Source organism: Heteronotia binoei, chromosome 8 (genome assembly GCF_032191835.1).
Source record: "Heteronotia binoei isolate CCM8104 ecotype False Entrance Well chromosome 8, APGP_CSIRO_Hbin_v1, whole genome shotgun sequence".
NCBI classification, from domain to species: Eukaryota; Metazoa; Chordata; class Lepidosauria; order Squamata; family Gekkonidae; genus Heteronotia; species Heteronotia binoei.
In genome coordinates this window covers 77426989-77447556 of record NC_083230.1, presented here as the reverse complement: position 1 = coordinate 77447556, position 20568 = coordinate 77426989, and the positions used below count along the sequence as shown (strand labels likewise).

The 20568-nt window shown below is 40.7% G+C and overlaps 1 protein-coding gene across 1 annotated transcript in view; it reads left to right on the top strand.

Moving 5' to 3' along the window:
* Nucleotides 1-20568, top strand: part of GRIN2B (glutamate ionotropic receptor NMDA type subunit 2B) — a 502950-nt gene that overhangs the window by 74666 nt on the left and 407716 nt on the right. The window contains exon 2 of the mRNA XM_060245306.1: nucleotides 13149-13577. Coding sequence (XP_060101289.1) covers nucleotides 13167-13577 — 411 coding nt within the window. The 5' untranslated portion in view covers nucleotides 13149-13166. The remainder of the gene's footprint in view (nucleotides 1-13148; nucleotides 13578-20568) is intronic.

The window sequence follows — 20568 nt, the reverse complement described above, 5'->3', positions numbered from 1 at the left end:
CCTGGGCACCCGCTGTTTGCTTCTCACACTGCTTACAAGTCTCTTCATGAGTTGCACGCTGAGCTAAACTGCTGATGCTTGGGCTGCACTGTAGAAGACTACATGCAGACTCTACCACTTTCCGCCAGTAAGGGTTCAGAAGAGGAGGTCTTATGCCATGCAGGACTTTCTGCAGAGGCCGTTGCATGGCCGCAGTTGTCAGGGCCAACCCTGATGCTGGTGGCCATTTCCTCTGCCGACCGTGGTCTGCCATTGCAGGGGTCTTTCTCAGCTTCTTCTGGCTGTATCACTGTGCTCTTCTGAGTATCAAACTTGTCCTACTCTTGCAACAGGGCTGGCAAGACTGGGAAGTCTCCAGGGAATAGACTGGATTGATAGAAAGAACCAACCCTGTTCCGGAGGAGGAGCTTATACCCATTAGTGAGGGACCATTCCACTCGTGAAATCACTGCAGAAGAAAAGGACACCATTGAAGTGATAAGACTAGAAGCAGTACAGGAAAGGGAGGAAAAATTGGTGCCTCAAGAGCAAGATGTGAAGACTGAATGAAATATCTTCAAAAGTTACTCTATAATGGAATGAAGTTTTTGCATTATATTTTTGATCTAACTTCAGTTGCATAGTGGATTTAAAAAATGGTGTCCTAAGTTGATGGAACCTATTCTTGTATTCTGAAGGCATATACCTCCCAGATGCATGTCACTGTGTCCCATCTGTTTGCAGTCACTCATGCTCATAGTAGCAGACACAACCATGCGCAGAGAGAGGCATCTTTCATATATACCAGTATGCCCTTTGTCAAACTCTTGGTATAAAGAATACAATCATCCAATTCTTCATATAGGCTAGAAAGTACTTGTGTTCAGACAGAATGGTGATTGCATGTTTTGAGAGGATCATATACAGCAGGGGTGGCCAACGGTAGCTCTCCAGATGTTTTTTGCCTATAACTCCCATCAGCCCCAGCCAGCATGGCCAATGGCTGGGGCTGATGGGAGTTGTAGGCAAAAAACATCTGGAGAGCCACCGTTGGCCTCCCCTGATATATAGTGCCAGATAACAGTACCAGAATTATACTGACTGAAAAGGGCTTTGGGGTGTAGAACATGAATGCACTTTCCTCTGTTTCACTCCCTACCCCAGTTTGACTACTTCTAGAGGTTCTTTTGGGTTTTGAATTTTCAGTTTTTCTTTTCACAAGGGAGATTTGGCCATCCCAGCTACTCCTTTTATGAGGATAAAACTACGTGTTATGGTTTTTGATGAGTTGGATTGAGATTTTTCATAGGTTTCCCTGCAGTCACACAGCAGCTGTGCAGAAAGTCCCCAGGAGTCTGATTTTGCTTGGAACTGTGGGGTGAGTGGAGGAGATGCTCCTGCTTTCCCTTCCATCTTGTTTTCCTGATCTGAAACAGCCCCTGCAGGAAACTGTTTGTATAATGTTGGAACTGCACTGTAAGCATGTGCAACTCCAACATTATGCAAATAACTTATTGTTGGGACCATTTCAGCTTGGGAAAATACCATGGAGGGGAAGGCAAAAGCCTCTCCTTCCTTCATGCTGCAGTTCCAGGCAGAACTGCAGCATGGGGACTTAAAAATGCCCTTTTCTGCACCTGCTGTGTGAATGTGTGGAAAGTGAGTTGGGTCCAGGGAATCCCAATTCTCGAAAGATGTAACATGTAGTTTAGCTCACAGAAGACCTTTGGAACCTGCTTTGACTTTACTGTTCATTATTATGGTGGCATTATGGTGGACACAAAGCTTCTGCTCCAGCAAATGAAATCATAGTCTTATATTTACTATAGGTACTATAGGAAGCCAGCAAATTGATGTGTATGCTAATCTTTTATACCTGTAAGCTGTATCCAGGTAGAAGTAAACAGTGCAAAACTGTGGAGCTATCACTATTTTGTGTTTCTTTCTTCTGACTACCCGGTAATATATCACATAATATGACATGTGGCATTATATTATAGCATGGTCCCATCCCCCTTCATGTTACATCATTGGGTGGTAGTGCAGTGTTCCCTCTAAGCTGAGTTAGTGTGAAGTAGCTCATAGGTTTTTTTAGCCTCCAACTCACACATTTTTGTCTTAGCTCAGGAAGGAGCAAACTAATTTATGCAGAGCAAACTAATTTATGCAGTAGCAAAATTGCTCACTCACAACTTTAATGCCTGTAGCTCAAACAGTAGAATTTTTGCTCACAAGACCCTAAGGCTTAGAGGGAACATTGGGTGATATCCTGACATATGCCATAATAGACGTGAAATGAAAGAGAGAAGCTCCATGATTTCCATAGAGTCTGCTTCCACTCTCTTTTTGCTCGTTTATGGAATCGCAGCTGCTGTAAATGAGTCCTGCAGAGTGGAGTGGAATTTATTTTTTCTCAGCTGCCTAGCAACAAGGAGTCATATTACATTGCTTTATAGTTGTCCAAGGGTTCAGGTCCTGGCACAGAAATGGTAGTTCTAGGTTGACCCTGTAAGACACAACAGAGAGAAAATGAGCTTTCCAATCTGCTTTCTCTTGGTATTTGTGTGCCAATGCTGGGCAGTGTCACAGTGACCTGCTGTCTCACTTAATGGCTTTTGTGTGTGTGTTAAATTTGCTCCAGCAGGTCAGCTTATTTGTGCCAGCTAATCTAACCCAGACAAAGCTAACCCCATCCTTAATATTTTGGCACTTATCTTAATTCTCTCTGGCTTGTCATCTTAAAGAGCAAACAGAACTAGCTTATGAGAAAAGGTTAAGAGAACTAATCATCTTTGGTTTGGCAGAAAGATGGCTATGTGTGTGGTTTGATGCGATAGCCACAGATAGGTATTTTTTAAAAGGTAGAAACAACATGTGATGAAATGAATTGTTTAGGCTCATCTACAGGAGCTTAATTAATATAATGGGATATAATGGAAAGCCAGAATTTTTTTTAGTCTGCTCCTAAGGGTGTGCTTTATTAGATTACAGGACAATGTTCTAATGGCAGAAGCCCCATGGCTTGAGTAATTTCCAGCTCTATAACTAGTGAGGGAATATTCTATGGAGAACTATCTTGAGATGACCAGGGGAAAGAGGACATTATCAAACGGAAGCTTTTCATTTATAATTTCTGTGACATAAGTAGTGCTGTTCTCTTCAGATCCCTGGAAGGTACTGCCAAAGCATCTATTTTTCGATGTGTAAATGCTGTACATAGGGCAGGCTTTGAAAAGGATTAGCTTTGGTTCTGTTATCATATAAATTATTTGTGCAAAAATGTGTATTCTGCTTAGCATGTGTCTGCATGTGTGCTGGAATGTATGCAAGGGGTCAGGGTAACAAGTTTTTTAAAAAGTCAGAATGCAAAATATAGCAAGGTTTGAGATGCTTCTGATGACTTATCACAGAGAGTCTGTAATGTTAAATGAAGTGTAAAGGCATTGTACTGTCTAAAACGTACAGGATCTGGGCATAGTGGTAGCATGGAGCGACTGTATTTGTTTACAGTGACATTGCAGTTATGCAACAGACAAGTGACAGTTACTTAGTAATGGTACAGAGTTTCTATTTAGTCATTGAAATCCTGATAGCAAGAATGTACAAGTAATTTTGGTGGAGTCAAGGCAAAAGAACACAACCAATGCACCACGCACACATGAACACACACACACACAGAGATGCTAAAAGCCAGAAAAGTGAAACAATAGCTATGGCTGATTCTATGCCCTACAGTTAATCACAGAGCCTTGTGGCAACACTTGGTAGCCTGAATTATCTTGGCAAGAGAATTTAAAGAACAATATTGAGATAGATTGAAAATAAGAAGGAGATCCAAAGTGAAATTAAGCCAGGAGTTTCTGACGAAATGCCATGTAAGCTAAATATATGTGCATGGGTAACTTGGGAGGAGGGGTGAAATGCTGAGCCTAACCTGTTGTAAAACTAAAATAGAGTTACTATAGCCTTAGGAGACAGAACTTGCTGTTACCCTTAAGTGACTGTTCATGACTTCCTCATAAGAAAAATTGAACATCCATTGGAAGAGAGATATAGAAAAAGTACTTATTTTAGCTCTGTCATTGAAGGTAATGTGGCCAGGGGAGTCTTCAGAGAGAAGTCTAGGCCCTGATTCTTTGTTCTGTGTTCCTGAGTCTGACCTCTCTACCTAACTGTCAATCAGACTACCAGTGATTTTAAAAATCATGGCTCACTGAGGGCCAAACTGGATGTGACAGTGTCCTTGTGTCTGCCATGAGGATGCTAACACCCTGTTAAAGCCATTAAAATGCTACAATTTATTGTTGTAAGCCGCCCTGAGCCCACCTCGGTGGGGTAGGGCGGGATATAAATCGAATAAAGTAAAGTAAAGTAAAGTACAAGGAATTTATCCTGATCAGGCCTGCAGCACAGCAGACTGATATACCCCTGGCCTTATTGAGGGCTGAAATGACCACACATACAAACATTCCACAGCTATTTTGGTACTCAAAAAGGCGCTTTGTTGCATTTTTGAGTGACTTTAAAATGGCAGCAGTGTCCTTGTGGTGGTTATGACGATGTTGTCACATCTAGTGTGACCTCAATAAAGCTAGGTAGTTCCAATACTCAGTTTTCTTTTTCTTGCATTTTGAGGTGACTAGCATCAACAGAGCAGCCTCTGCATTCGAAAACCTCATGAGTAAAGTTTTAATCAGATTCCATATCTGTCAATTATGAATGGTGCATACCTGTATAAATTGTTGGTTTTAAAAAACTTGGTGAAAAGGGTCACAATTCTTTTCTGCTTCTATATAAAAGGAAAGGCTTTGATTTATACTTGCATACATCCTTTGTAGATGTTGCAATGTATAGGAATTTTGTAATACTGAAACCCAAGAACAAAACCAGCTCATAAAATGTGACCCTCAGATAATAGCAGGAGTGGCCAAACTTGCTTAATTTAAGAGCCACATAGTATAAATGTCAGATGTCTGAGAGCCACAAGACATGAACATCAGATATCTGAGAGCCATAAGACATGACCATCAGATGTCTGAGAGATGCAAGACAGGGAGGGAGGAAAGCAAATAGGAGGGAGGGAGAGGTGGAAAGAAAACAACTTTAACTTTGAATGCATTCTCCAAGTTGCCAGCTAGCTTGGTTTGGAGAAGTGATTTAAAGAGACAAATACCTTCTCCAAGCTGGCCAACAGGGCAGTGGGGGCTTCAAGAGCCACATAATAAAGCTCCCGAGCCACAGTTTGGCCACCCCTGGAATATAAAGGAACATCACCTGTCAACCAATTTTTTGCTCATGACAGTCCCAGAAAACTGAAGGAAGGAAAGAGCCGGAGCTTCCTTTGCCCAGTTCCCTGGATCGCAGGGAAGATACAAAGAAAGCACCCTCTAAGACTGAGTGCTAATGTTTTAAGCATGTTTTATTTAATTTTATTTTAAAAAATCTTTCAGTTGTGATTGTCTGTGCCATTTATAAAGTTTATATCTCTACTACCTAATCTTAAATAGGTACAGACACAGCCCAGCCTGACATGGCTTGGCCCAACACCCCTGGTTTAGTGGCCTGTCTAATCTGTTTGTGGCAATTTAAATCTTTTATTAACTATGATGGGTTGGATGAAAGAGCAAGGTAGTGGTGAAAAGTGCTGTCAAGTTGTAAAGAGTTATGGTGACTCCATAGGGTTTTCAAAGCAAGAGGACATTCAGAAGTGGATTGGTATTGCCTACCACTGTGTCATAACTCTGAACTTCCTTGGTGGTCTCCCATCTAAATATTGATCAGGGCTGACCCTGCTTAGCTATTTGATCTGATGAGATCAGGCTAGCTTTGGCCATATAGATGAAGGCAGCAATGAGATAGAAAGGCACACATAATGGGCATAACTTTCAGTTAAAATCTCATCAGAATGACAGCTATGTGGCTATAGGTTGCATTGAAATTGGATTAGAATTTTTAAGAAGCTTAAAATAGATTCAGAAGAGTCCAACTAATGATGGATGCAGATTGTTACAGATGGTGTGGCCTGTTGAACCAGTTGCATAGGTATGTTAGAGTTACAGGTTGTTACCAAGCATCTTCAGGGAGGATGCAGATACATACTGCCCTATCAGTAAAGCTGGTATAATAGAAGATTTCATATGACACTTTTTGAATCCGGGTTCTTTTGAGATGTATAGACATTTGCCAGGCTTTCATCTATCCAGAGAGGGGAAGAAGAAGGGAGGAAAGAAACAAGGTTATGTTACATGGCTCAAATTAACTAAACTGCACCAACTCCAACACCCCTCCCCCCCCCAATTGAGAAACAGCTTGTGGATAAGGGCTCCCAAGTCTTCCAGAATGAATCATTTTAATTCTTGGCTTTGCTACACTGTGTGTCAGATTTGCTTACTCTCTTACAGAGGTCACTTGCCTCTGCTGCCCTGGCTCATCACTGACTTGAGTGTATTGTTATTCTTTATTATTATTAGTTTCACTTATCAGTGGCCAAAGTGAACATGGCATTTCAGAGACAAATAAAATATGTCAGGCGCTTCCGCTGAACATCCATCTTTCTAAATGAAATGCTACCTTCTTGCTGGATGACAGTCTGTTCTCCCATCACTGTTGATCCAGAGGCTTTTGTGGGGAGTGGTTAGGTGGGAGGTGAGCAGGCTACCATAATTCTGTCTGGGTCTATCAGTGATGGCAAAGGTTATTTTAAAATACTATTTTTAAAGCGGTTGCAGGAGGTGGGTGTGGGGTGGATTTTGGCACTGGGTCTAAGTTACTGGTGGAAGAAGCCAGATTGATAGAGCAAAAGGGATAATGATTCTCAGAGTATTTGAACAGAAGAGCAAAGATGTTCATAGCCAAGGAATGCCTTGAAGCATTTCCCCCCCATGCTGACCTCCCTTTCTGAAAGCAACTTTGCCATTTCATTCACAAGTCATTTTTCTTCATTCTTCATCCTTGGCCCTTGCCAATATCCTTCACCCCTCATATTACGTTTTAGATTTCAGCTGCAGATTTTTATTAAAGCAACATAATCATTGATTAACATTGGATCTGAATCTCAAACCTCAGAGCTTAATGGTTTGAGATACAAGATTGGTTTGTTTCTGCCCTTTCTAGAGGTTATGTACCCCCATATGCAATGTAAGAACATATGCAAGAGTTCTGTGGACATCATTGGTGTTGTTCCTGTAACCCTCTATGGTGAAGAAAACGTTTAGCAATGTTTAGCTGTTTTATTATGAGTGTTTTTGTGCTTCAGATGAACACACTGAGACCAATTTCCCACTAGCCTTATGCCGCTCTCATTCTCCTCTTCTCAGTGGGGCTTCTGTTAGATTTCACACTATCTGCCCGGAACTGCAACTAGCTTTGCCTTTTTCATGGTGGCAAACAACTGGTTTTTAGAGGATCTTGTTTGCAGGCGGAGCAAGTTGAAGCCCGGGGCAGATAGTGTGAAATCTGACGGAAGCCCCACTAAGAGGAGAGTGAGAGCGGCATAAGGCTAGTGGTAAATTGGTCTCAGTGTGTTCATCTGAAACATAAAAACCCTCATAATAAATCAGCCTGTCACTTTGTACAAATCATAAATGCGAAACAATTTTGCTAGGGAAAGAGTCTTGGATATTTTCCTTAATCCACAGAAATGATTTATGGGGCCAGTCATAATATCTTGCTCATATTTTGCTTGCATACATGTCAGGTACACATACGTAGGCTGAAACATAGAGGTTGGGCATCAAGATCATGACCATTATGTTGAGATATAATATTGGGCAACAAACACTGCTTATTACCTGGATCTAGGAGCAGATTGTCTGTTGTGGAATCCAGATATAGTATCAGTGATTTATGCGTTTATTGCAAAAGGATTTATATACATCCCTTGCACTCAAGATAGGCTCACAACCTTATAATATAAATATTCCAATAAAATTTCAGCAATTTTAAACCAATAAGCAATTACATGTTATTGTTTAGAAAAACAGCCCAGAAACACTGAAAGAAAGACAGAAAATCTACAAAGACTGAAAGATTACTTCAACAAAAGTGTCTTACAACCATTACCAAGATTAAATAACAGCATTACTTTCCCTAGCCTCCTTGGGAACTGATTCCATAAGGGAGGTGCAACAGCCCAACCACCATGTTTTCACATTCATGTTTTTGGTTTGGTCATAGAGTTGTTTTCCTTAATTCTTCTTTACCATTTGCAGCAATCCCTTTCTTTCCCTCTGTTGAGGAATTGGAGTCATTTTGATCAAATAAATTTGAAGAGATGAGGTAAAGAAGAGAATGTCTGTAAAATTTTAGAATTTGACTCTGTAGATGCTCAGAGGTAGGCAGTGTCTTCCCAAATCTTTCTACCCTCCTGCCAGAGCACCACCCCATGGTTTATGACATCAAACAACTGCAAGGGCTGATGTTTCAAAGGGTGCACTGGTTTCTGTTCAAAGAGAAGTGAAAGAAATCCTCTTAAATAAGAACAAGCTGAGTCAGTTGCTATACTTAAACTAGTTAATTTTTTTGTGTGTGTGTGTGGGGGAAGAAACTCCCCTCCCCTTAACAACTTTATTTGGTGGTAGGATGGGACCATTAATAAAGGCTCTTGAGCAGATCTCAAAAGACCCCAGGGCTTATTCGAATTTTTTTTTTTTTTTTTTACCGTTAAAGACTTAAAAGCTATGCTATCCCCAGGGGTCGTTTTGTAGAAAAATAGGTGGTGGAGCTAATCCAGGGATTGTTATGCAGCTGCACCTACTATTCAATGGACAAGTTGGGGAGGAGGAGGTGGAACTCTCAGAAAGGTTCAGGAGCTGTGCTCCTATGAGCTCCTGCTGAATCTGAGACCTGGCTATCCCTGAGACACCCACTAGATGTTTGCTAACACTTTGAATTGAATTTGGAAGCAGATTGGTAGCTAACACACATACAGTAACACACATACAGAAACTGATTTTAGCACCTTGCACTAGAGATAAGGCGGGCAGCTGCATTCTGTATCAGCAGAAATTTCTGATTTGTATTCATTGGCATCTTCTTATAAAGTGCATTTCAGTAGTGTACTGATGCATGGATCAGTATGACAAAGCCAGCTTTATCAAGGAGTTCTAAGATTCCCTATGCAAACATCAGCAGCAACACTTTTGTAACTATTGACAGCTGCTTTCCAAAAGCAGATCTAAGTCTAATAAAATTGTAAGTTTTTTAAAAAGTCAATGTACTTTGAGGGTTGTAACTCTGCTTATGATTATACTAAAAGGTATCCAGTTCTGTCAAAATCTTGCTTTTCCTATAAGCATTGCCTCTGTCATGCCTGTAATCACTCTCATCCATTTGATCACAGCCTTCTGGACACTGGTTCAAGAGGCAGTTGCTACTTTTGAAATGGGTAACATTAACATATTTTATTTATTTATTTAGATTTCTATCCCACCCTCCCCCACTAGTGGGCTCAGGGCATGTTACAGGCAACAATTTACAAAAGCATTAAAACAGTTATACCAAAATAATATTTAAAACAATTAAAAGGCAGGCAGTACAAAAGATAATAAAATTTAACAATCCTGAATCACTGGAAGCAGCTAGGTCATAATAAAAACAGTAAAGGTCAATTAATATGGGCAATATGCAGCTAAAAGCTTCAGCAAAGGAGGCCAAATAATTGGGCACCCACCATCTCAACCAAAGGCTTAGTGGGACAGCTCCATTTTACAGGCCCTGGGAAACTAATAGGTTCCTTATGGTCCTGATCTCAGGTAGGAGTGTGTTCTATCAGGTCAGGACCAAGGCAGAAAAGTGGATGTCCTTTGGGCTGGGGACAACCAGCAAGTGATGGTCTGTTGTGCGCAAGGCTCTCCAGACAACATATGGGGAGAGGTGGTCCCTTAGATATGTGGGTCCCAGGCTGCATAGGGCTTTGAAGGTCAGTACCAGCACCGTCAGGTACTCTATTGGTAACCAGTGATAGCCCTTTCCTCTCTATAGCTATGAATGGTCATAACTGAATGGCTAAATATAATTATTAAATAATAATAGATACCACTGAATTTTGTAGTACTCATTCTAGGTTCCAGGAAGAAGAACTTGGTACCCTCAGGTACCACTCTGTGGAACATAGAGGAAATAATTAAACCATTGGAGAGCTATCCTTGAGACAGCCATTAAATGTTCAAGATGATTTAGAAGAATATTATGAACCAGTGTGTTGAAAGTTGCTAATAGATAACCTGGATCAACACAGAGCTATTTCCTCTTCCAACTGTTGATGACCAGGAGCCCCATTTAACCAGAACTGTATTTGCAGTAATACTTTATACTATTAGTAGTGTGCCTGTGTGTCCTTGCAGTTTTATTGATGTTTGCCTTAGAAGTAACCTTTATGAAAGTTCAGTGTTAAAATAAAGTTCTTGTGGCATTTTGGTTTGGTAGTACTGATATTCTGGCCAAATTCCAACCTCAGTAATTCTACTTACCTGAGTTCTCCCTGAAGGTTCAGTTGGAGAAGTTATTTTTCATTTCTTCCTGTGACACAAGTTCAAAGTTATTGTGGAATGTTTCACTGCAGTGCTAAACTGAGCTGCCTTCCACTTCACAGGAAACTGCATTTTAGGAGTGTAAAGGGCAATATGTTGTGGCAAAAGAACAATGTGATATTGTTCATAAATTGGTATTATTGCTTCTGTGTGATTAGGTATTCCACATTAAGTGAAGACATTCCTTAAATATTTGCAAAGTAGGGTTGCCAGCTTCCAGGTGGGGCCTGGAGATCTCCCACTTTTATAACTGATCTCCAGCTGGCAGAGGTCAGCTCACCTGGAGAAAACAGTTGCTTTGAAGGGTAGACTCTGTGGCATTGTATCATGTTGAGGCCCCTCCCCTCCCCAACCCCACCCTCTCCCAGATCCATCCCCAAAGTCTCCAGATAATTTTCAACACAGACCTGACAACCCTAGCAAAATCCAAATCTATACATATAATAAATGGTACACTTTATAAGCAGTAGAACTTCAGTTGCAGCAGCAAGTGGAGGAGGAACAGCATCCATACCCCTGATCCCCTTGAACCCTCACTGTCACTGAACCCCACCCTCCACTCCTTTACTTTTCACCCATGGCTGCATTATCACTGTTCCTATTCCCAGTATAGTTCCTGAGATTGGACCTGGCAGAATCTACCTTTCTGTGTTTTGGAGTACTTCAAAGCAGTTACAGAATGGTGATATCCAAAGCAGACAATTTGGGAGGTCACAGAAGAAGAATAAATATAATATTACATTGGGAAAAGACCATGTGCAGAATGCATTAATCAGCAGTCAAAGTAGCAGGTCTGCATTTTCCCTGTGAAGGAATCTAATTTACTGACTTGCAATTAAAGTAGCAGTCTTTCTGCAGTGAAGTTAGCCTTTCATTTTGTCGAACTCTCAAAGTCTCATTGTTCCATTTATGAGTTTGTTCTAAGATTGGAAGTCCAGCAGCAGCTAAAATCGATTGATGTTTCATAGTGTCCCTTTCTGTCTATAAGTGGATTTTGATCCCTTTGGTGAATTGTAATTATCTGTGAATTTACTTTGTTAATGATGGAACAAAACGTATAGTTTTGAGAGTAATATTTTGAGGATAGTGTATGTGTGTGTTTTAGAGAGAGAGAGAGAGAGAGAGAGAGAGAGAGAGAGAGAGAGAGAGAGAGAGAGAGAGAGAGAGAGAGAGAGAGAGAGAGAGAGAGAGAGAGAGAGAGACTGTCAGAACTGAAGCATGCTTTAATGGGGCAATACCAGCATAAGTGGTAGGTGAATGATCCTTCACAAATGAGAATAAAGTGAGGAGGGGGGGGAAATCAGTGAGAGTATAATGTCAGCAAAACATCTTATTAGTTACTGGCTCTGTTGGAGATAACAGAACATATAAAGCTGTGCTAAACTCATCACCCTCTGAGGTATTAGCTGTTAGTTTATCGGTTGGAGACAACAGTCAATGTACCCAGTGCTTTTGTTGGTGTGACTCTGGACATTTATCTGGAATGTAATGTAAGGAGAGGAGATTTCAGACTGAAGTGTAAAATAACAGATTTTACAAGTTCACCCCAAATACTCTTCAGTTAACTTCTGACATTGCAGAAGTGCAAAAGATTGTTTAGGGCAATCAAATGGAATCCTTGCCAGGTTTAATTAGTCACTGCAGTGTGAGTGAGATTATGGTATCAAAGGTATTTTTCCCAATAATCTCAACCATTCATATTAACTGAATGGCTGACATTAGTGTGGTTTGAACATAACTTGGATACCCTTAAGGTTTAAATTTTGCTGGCACAATTTGCCTGTGGGGCCCACAGTACTAACCTCACTGCTGTGGCATACAGATTGGAAAAATGATGATAGCAACATGTACTTTACTGGGGTGCTGTGGGGATTAATTAGTTGTTGCTTGTAAAGTGCTTTGCAGATGAAAAGAATTCAGTGTTATTAAAACAAAACACACCAAAGTATTCTGTGGGGAGTACTCTGATATTAGCAGAATTGTACTGGTGATCTCACAAGTTTTCTTCATCACTTCAGTGTTTAGAAGAAAGAACCCAGCATTTCTAGGGAGTGAATCAAAATTATATCTTCAGTTCTGCTAGCTTGGAGGCCTGATCTTCAGGCTTGAGGGCAGATGTGATCACTAGTGAGGTGACTATCCTCCTGACTGGGGTGCCAGACTATGGAATGCCCTCCCTATCAAATCTAGTAACTATATAGACTTTCAAGTATCTGTGAAAGATCTTGAGCTTTAACCAAGCCTTTGGTAGCTCATGACTCTTTGGTTTGTGGATTTTCATTGGTTAAGTGATCAAGATGGGTAGCCATGTTAGTCAGTCTGTAGCAGCAGAAAAGAGCATGACTCCAGTAGCAAAAAGACTAACAAAATTTGTGGCAGGATATGAGATTTTGTGAGTCACTGCTCACTTCTTCATCTAATTGTGTTTGTTGCTGTTTTCTCACTTTATTTGGATTCTTTTGGATTCTTAGTAGTTCTAAATTTGTTTACTCCTTAGGGGCCCTCAGGGACAGAAAAGTGGAGTAGAAATGTTTGATATAAAAACCAAACTTATTTATTAACTGGACTAATGGTATGCTTTTGTGAGTCAGATTTTAAGACTAAGATTAAAAAAAATATATTTTCTTTGTCTCTTTTCAGGGAGCGTAAGAGCTGAAGATGAGGCCTGGAGCAGAGTGCTGTTCTTCAAAGTTCTGGCTTATGCTGGCTGTCTTAGCAACAACAGGTGGTGGGGCCTGGGCCCAAAAGCACCAACCTAGCATTGGCATTGCTGTCATCTTGGTGGGCACCTCTGACGAAGTAGCCATCACGGATGCCCACAAGAAAGATGATTTCCATCATCTCTCTATCACGCCTCGTGTGGAACTGGTGGCCATGAATGAGACAGATCCCAAGAGCATCATCACTCGCATCTGTGATATCATGTCTGACCGGAGGGTTCATGGTGTGGTGTTTGCTGATGATACAGACCAGGAAGCCATTGCCCAGATCCTGGACTTCATTTCTGCCCAGACCCTCACACCCATTCTAGGTATCCATGGAGGCTCTTCCATGATCATGGCAGACAAGGTAAATTATAGCTTCTTCCCACCCAGATATTAGAAATCATCCTCTTTGCTTATTAATGGAATTGTATTTGCTCAAATTATAAATCTACATGGTTAATCTCTGCAAGATTAAAGCCTGATTGTGTAGATTCATACAAAGGATCTTTTAACAAGGAGCTTCTTATATTTGGCAAGTGAGGCAAGCCTATCGTTGTGCTCCTTGTTTCTATCAGTTCTTTATTAAAAGGTTAGTACCTGTTATCAGAATTGTAAGAAGCTGAAAAGCCTTGAAGGATGCTGCTTGCTGATGAGTATTCTGTTCTTACTATTACACATCAAGTGTTATTGGCTTTACACTACCAACATTTTGCATAACAGATTTGCAGATCATGTTTGGTGGCAGCAACTGTTGCTACTGTAGATGGCATAGACTAATCTTGTGCTGGTGCAGAAACATTATATCCTGTCTTAAACACTCATTTGCCTGTGCAGTGACTCACAAAATCAGGTCACAAATGAATTAAATGCATACAGGATGGGTGAATTACAGTCAAAGATGCTGGTAGTTTGGAAATGTTGATAACATATCTAAACCAAAAAAGACAAAGGACCAAACACAAAGAATGTATAAAAATGTGTTTGTGAGAATTTGTATTTATTTTATTTGCTCTAACTTTTAAGATAGCAGGACTGACAAATCTGGAATTTCTAAGATTAGCTGGATGTCCTACTGAAGATCCCAGAAACAGAATTTTCTCACTTCACAAAAAGTGCTTGAGAATAATAAAAATAAGCTTTTTTGGTAAATTATCATTAGTTCAGTGCTGAATCTGATTTATGATGAGAACAAAACCATGTTTTTCTTTTAAGTTGTAATAGAACAAAGGTCATCTACCCTGTTTTTTGGCAAGCACAAGGAATATCTACCTGTTTGTTTTCCCACCGTTGTTAGAGCTATATTAACCCAAACCATGTTTGACAAACACAGAGGACATACTCTGTAGTGAGAAGCTTGTTTGTGGCCATTTTGTAGTCATTAATGCTTATATCTACAGTCTACTGTACTGTGTAGCTCTTCCACCTATTGTCATTTCTTTTAGTGCATTTGTAGAATGTTATCATTGCATCTAAGTTGAAAAGGTCAGTCATCATAAGATCTCAGATCCTAAAGTCATCTCTTTCTCTTGTTTGTATCTGGTCCTTTTTGAATGGGTTCTCTGGAATATGGATCATTGCACATAGTATTCCAGTCTCATCACTAGTTGCATATAGGTATCAGTACTTCTGTGTTCCTATTAGCAGTGCCTTTCCTAATGTATAGTTCCTAATATGTAACAGTATGGGTACATGATTGCTACTTCTGAGCTGCAGATACTGAAAAATTCGAGCACTCTGTGACATTAGAAACGGGTGGTGATCAGTGTTCCCTCTGAGTAAGCTGAGTTAGCGTGGGCTAGCTCACAAATTTTTGCCTCCAGCTCACATATTTTTGTCTTTGTTCAGGAAGGATGACCCCAGAGCACAATAATTTATGCAGCAGCTCGCAACTTTAATGCCACTAGCTCACAACATTAATGCCAGTTGTTCACAAAGTAGAATTTTTGCTCACAAGACTCTGCAGCTTAGAGGAAACATTGGTGGTGATCTTAACACAGTGGAGGTGCATGGCTAGCAGGTGTTGATGAACAATCAACAGCAAAATGCCTATAGGGTTGCTGTTTGCCTCTGCTGCTAATAAGCAGCAAACGTAATTTGGCCATTTTGATCCATGCTCTGATCACATTCAGTTTAGAATACTGTAATACATTTTATGTGGAATTACCTTTGGAGACTGTTGGGAAATCCCAATTGCTCCAAATTGTGATGGCCAGGTTGCTGCTAGGAGCTGGATACAAGGAGGTGTCATCCCTGTGATGAAAGATCTGCACTTGACGCCTGTGGTCCAGCTTGCCATTTAAGGTCTTCATCTCAGTTATTACTCTCAGTGTCCATTCTCACAAAAGTGAGGTGAATGGTGACTACAGAAAAGTCTTCTCACAGGTAGTATCCTTCCTGGGGAATGCCCTCTTCCTTGCTGGCACATACTTTGTTGATAGGCTAAAGCAGGGGTGGCCAACGGTAGCTCTCCAGATGTTTTTTTGCCTACAACTCCCATCAGCCCCAGCCAGCATGGCCAATGGCTGGGGCTGATGGGAGTTGTAGGCAAAAAACATCTGGAGAGCTACCATTGGCCACCCCTGGGCTAAACTGTTTTTGTTCACCTTAGCTTTTAACTACATTTTTACCCATCTTATTTTATTACCATTGCCTGCTACTGATGCTCTTAGGCTTTTATGCCCTGCTTTTATGTTGCATCTGTTTTCTTTTACTGCTAATCTTGTTAGTTGCTGATTTAATTTATATGTTAATATGGTTTCATTGTTTGTTTTCTCATCTTTTTACATTGTCTATATTGTTTTTCAGTGTCCTTTCACTGTTAGCCGCCTTGAACAGATTTTGGAGAGGTGGAGTATAAATGTTGGAGAGGTGGGGTATCTCGCTTGCAGGATAGGGCTGGGTATAAACCACAAATTATAAATTCTCTAAGCAACTAAGAAATGCTTGGTGGAGACAGCTTTGGGCTCTGCTCCTTGGTTTTTCAGCAGTGGTAATTTGCTAACATTGTATTACCTCACTGACAACAGCTGCAGCCCACAGTCTGGCCATCATGTTCATAGAATTAGAGAGAAAAGTAGTCTATTGGGAAGTAGTTTCAAGTTTTGAGTATATTGAGTATCTGTCGGGGTTTATTCAGGTACATAAAAAGAACTTGGAGTTAGAAAAAGATACTATCACCTCCTTCATAAATATATAAAAAGTTTAAGTGGGCAATGTCAGAATGTTTTTCCTTGCTGCTTATCACCCAGTAGAAACTTGAAAGTGACTTTTTAAAGGCTTCATTGGGCAGATGTCTTGGTTTTATTGGCATTTCCTCCATTTTCTGCATCATGGGGTACAGCTACATGGGCAGTTTACTGGGTGCTGGCAATAATGTAGTTGCTTTCCTTCTTCATTCAGTATATCAAATCTGCCTGCCTATATCTCTCCTCTTTGTAATTCAAGCCTACAAAGAACTCATTTCCTAGTGGAGTAGGTGGGAGAATAAAGTTCCTTATGTCCCAGTCATGGGTGGGAATACAGAGCTTAGCAAACAGACCACAGAATGGAGCACATAGTCCACTGGAGACAAGAGATATGGCTAACCAGCAGGATGTAGTCAGTGATCAGGTGAGCTGGAATATTGTTCCAATACTGGTCTAATGCCTACTGAAGGCTAAAATGTTTCTGCAAGAAGGGCTGATTCTGCACTCACCCTTCTCCGGGGCAGGCTTCCGTTTCTGGGTGGAGCAAACTGGCGATTTTGCACCAGTTGCTCCGCGCCGGAAGCATGCGTGAGGCAAACCCGCGATTTGCCCTGCTGCAGCGTAAACCTGTTTTTTCAGGTTTACACTGCAGTGAGACAAATCGTGGGTTTGCCCTGCGCAAAATGCCGGCGCGGAGCAACTGGTGCGAAATCGCCAGTTTGCTCCGCCCAGAAACGGAAGCCTGCCCCGGAGAAAGGTGAGTGCGGAATCAGCCAAGGTGTGTGCGCTAAGCTTCACCCCTGAAGGAGGACTGTTTTCTATTATTAAAGGGGTTGCCTTCTGCTTTTTGAGGGGGGTTCTTCGTTGAGCCTTGTAGGACTCCTGTTACTGGCATGATTGTAATGACAGAATTCCCAGAGGGAGTTTCTAAGGAGGAGACAGCTAAAGATGTTAACAGAACAAAAAAAAAATTTATCTAGAGTGGGGAATGAGGAAGTATAATCCCTTAGGAGTACAGCCTCTTCTTCGTCCATAGAATTCTGTAGAGGAGATGTCCATTGCAGTGGCTGATTCTCGATAATCCAGTGAGAGGCTCCCTCAAAGCCTTTTCAGGCTAGTTCATGTCCCAAGACACCTCTGATGCAGGGGGAGGGACGGTGGCTCAGTGGTAGAGCATCTGCTTGGGAAGCGGAAGGTCCCAGGTTCAATCCCCGGCATCTCCAAAAAAGGGTCCAGGCAAATAGGTGTGAAAACCCTCAGCTTGAGACCCTGGAGAGCCATGAATGCGGCTGTGGCTCAGTGGTAGAGCATCCAGAAGGTCCCAGGTTCAATCCCTGGCATCGCCAAAAAAGGGTCCAGGCAAACAGGTGTGAAAAACCTCAGCTTGAGACCCTGGAGAGCCGCTGCCAGTCTGAGAAGACAATACTGACTTTGATGGACCAAGGGTCTGATTCAGTATAAGGCAGCTTCATATGTTCATATATGTTCATAAGTATCAGCCTGAGTCCCAACCAGATTCTTCAAAGCAAGCAAATGTTCAGACAGTCCTGTTCTACTAGCCAGTATTGTTTGATTTTCTGTTCTCTGACTGATAGTGTATTGAGGAAAGACTCTCACCTTTTGATCTTCTTTCAAAGGGGATGGTATTAAAGGTTATTAGTAAGTTTCAGCTGGTTCTGAACACATCAGCCTGATTATTACCTGGGATCTGTCATCTTCCTAGTATTAAAAGATCTCCACTGGCTTTCAGTGTTTTTCCAGGCACCATTGTTTTGGCTTTGACCTAAAATCTCTAAAAATGGTGTGATATGTGTGTACTGAAAGGCTGTCTTTATCTATTAGAATCTACCAATTCATTGTCTGCTTCTGAGCTTTCTGTGCCCCCACATTCAGAATTTGGCAGGTGGTCAACAGAGATGGACCCTTTTGTGTGGTGACATCCTCTTTATGGATATCCTACTACAACCCCTTCCCTACTGAAGCCAGATGAAGACTGTGTCATTCTCCTTGGTTTATGGTGACTAGTTTTTCTTTTGGCTCTTCTGTTTCTGTTTCTAATGTGTTAGGTGTCATTGTGCCATTGATACCTAAATTCAGAGCTTTTTTTGAGCAGAAACACACAGGAACACAGTTCTGGCTGGCTTGGCACCAAGGGATGTGGCCTAATACACAAATAAAAAAGCCCTGTGTGAAACAATGGTGATGTCAGGGGGTGTGGCCTAATGTGCAAGAGTTCTCTACCAGAAATGCCCTGTCTAAATTTAATTTGACTTGGTATAGTTTCATGTTGTTCACAATTTAAAAGTCATTAAGAGTTTTAGTGTAAACCTCCTCAAGGCAAGTTCACTGTGTGAGCAGTGCAAGCGACTGACTGCTTTGGGCACCATCTGGAACAATCATAATTCTGTCTTTCTCATTGTTATTCCTAAATAAAAGAGGAATATAGTGACATCTTAAAGAATAGCAAAATTTATTCCAGCATAAACTTCCATAAATGAGAACTCCCTTCATCAGATACCTTTTGGGAACTTGTTCCTCTTCCTTCTCTTCCCATCTCACATTGGGAAAGTGGCTTTCTAGCTAACTGGAGGTCTCCTTTATGCCTGAACACAGGTATTCCTCTTCTTTTTTCCCCTTGCCCATTAAATATGAACCCCAAAACATCATAATAAGCTATCTTTTCCATGGGTATTTCTTTGAATTTTATCCCAAACTTCCTCTGAGGTTGAAGTGTCTGTATACTTCCATCCTGTGCTTGATGTGGATTCTCAATCAGCAGCTATAACTACTTACATGGACATAGGGGTGGGAACGTGGGAACAGTGGTGTTAAAAGGTGATATAATGGAAAGGATACAAGTTGTAACATTTCCATGGAAGACTCAAAAGTACAAGATAATGGAGTGACCATTTACAACAGCCTGAATCCCCTTCTCTGTACAAGAGGTCTGATTGTGCCAAGGTTCAGTGGTTACTCTCTAGTTGTAATTCTTCATTAATTGCTAATGTTGCCTACTTTCTCCAGTTTGCAGTTCAAACCAGGGAAGCCATTATTTGATGTATTTGATGTATTCTGTCCATTTTTTGTACTGTTTTTATAGTAGTTTATATCTTTTGACATGCCAATAAAGGTTGTCTGTCTGTCTGTCAGCTGTTTGTAGTGTCAGTTTAAATTTTGGTTTAAGTTTTGGTTTTATAATTAACAGCAGAACTCTGCTATTAATAATTAATAGCAGAGTTCCAGCCTTCTAAATCCACTGATGTCAATGGGTTTGGAAAGAGCTAACTTTGCTGAGGTTGGCCCTGTTAATCTGTTGTTAAATTCTTATTCAGTATTTATTTATCCATCAATAAATCTTCGTGGTGCCACAGCTTCCTTTTTCTTTATAAAGAAGGAGAACAGTTGCAACACCAATTAAATGCATTCTGCTATGGATTTATGATCTCTTGTGATAAATTAATTATTATATAATTATGTTAACAAAATTTTAAAAAGCAGTGTCCCAGACAGATGAGTGTTTAGGAAATAAGGTAGGGGAATTGTATCTTACTGGTGCGATAAAATACCGCAGCCAGCTCTGAACTTCCTATCCTGGAATCTGCAGAGAGTTTGGGTGTACATTTCTGGCTACTTTTTCTCATCTTGAAGCTAACTTGCAAGATACAGAGAAATAATGGCAGCTAGTATTAATCTGCATGCCAGATTGAATTCATGGGCTGCTAGTTTCTAGTTTTAGTATAAGTTTGCTTCCTTAAACATTCTAATTAACTAGGGAAGAACAATCTGTGTATATGAATGTGTGTGAGTGAACATCTCTTGAAAACTTGCACTTTTATTCTCTCACAGTTTATATCCATTAACACCTCTTTTTTTTAGCAGTTTATGTGATCCATGATTCTTGATTGGTTCAGGTTGTTTGAAGCTACATTGTACAGCTCACAATACCTTTGTAGTTTATATTTACTCATCAAAGGCATTTGAGAGAACATATATTCCTGCAATTGCTTATTTAGCTGTATCTATCAGTGTATTTAAATCTCTGCTGCCACTATTTTATAATATGCATTATATAATGTCTTTTAAAAAATGTATGTTTTTACACCTACATTTACTAAATCAGTTTGCACCATCTGGAGCTGGTCGAGAAGAAAGGTTTTTCAGTTCTAAAAC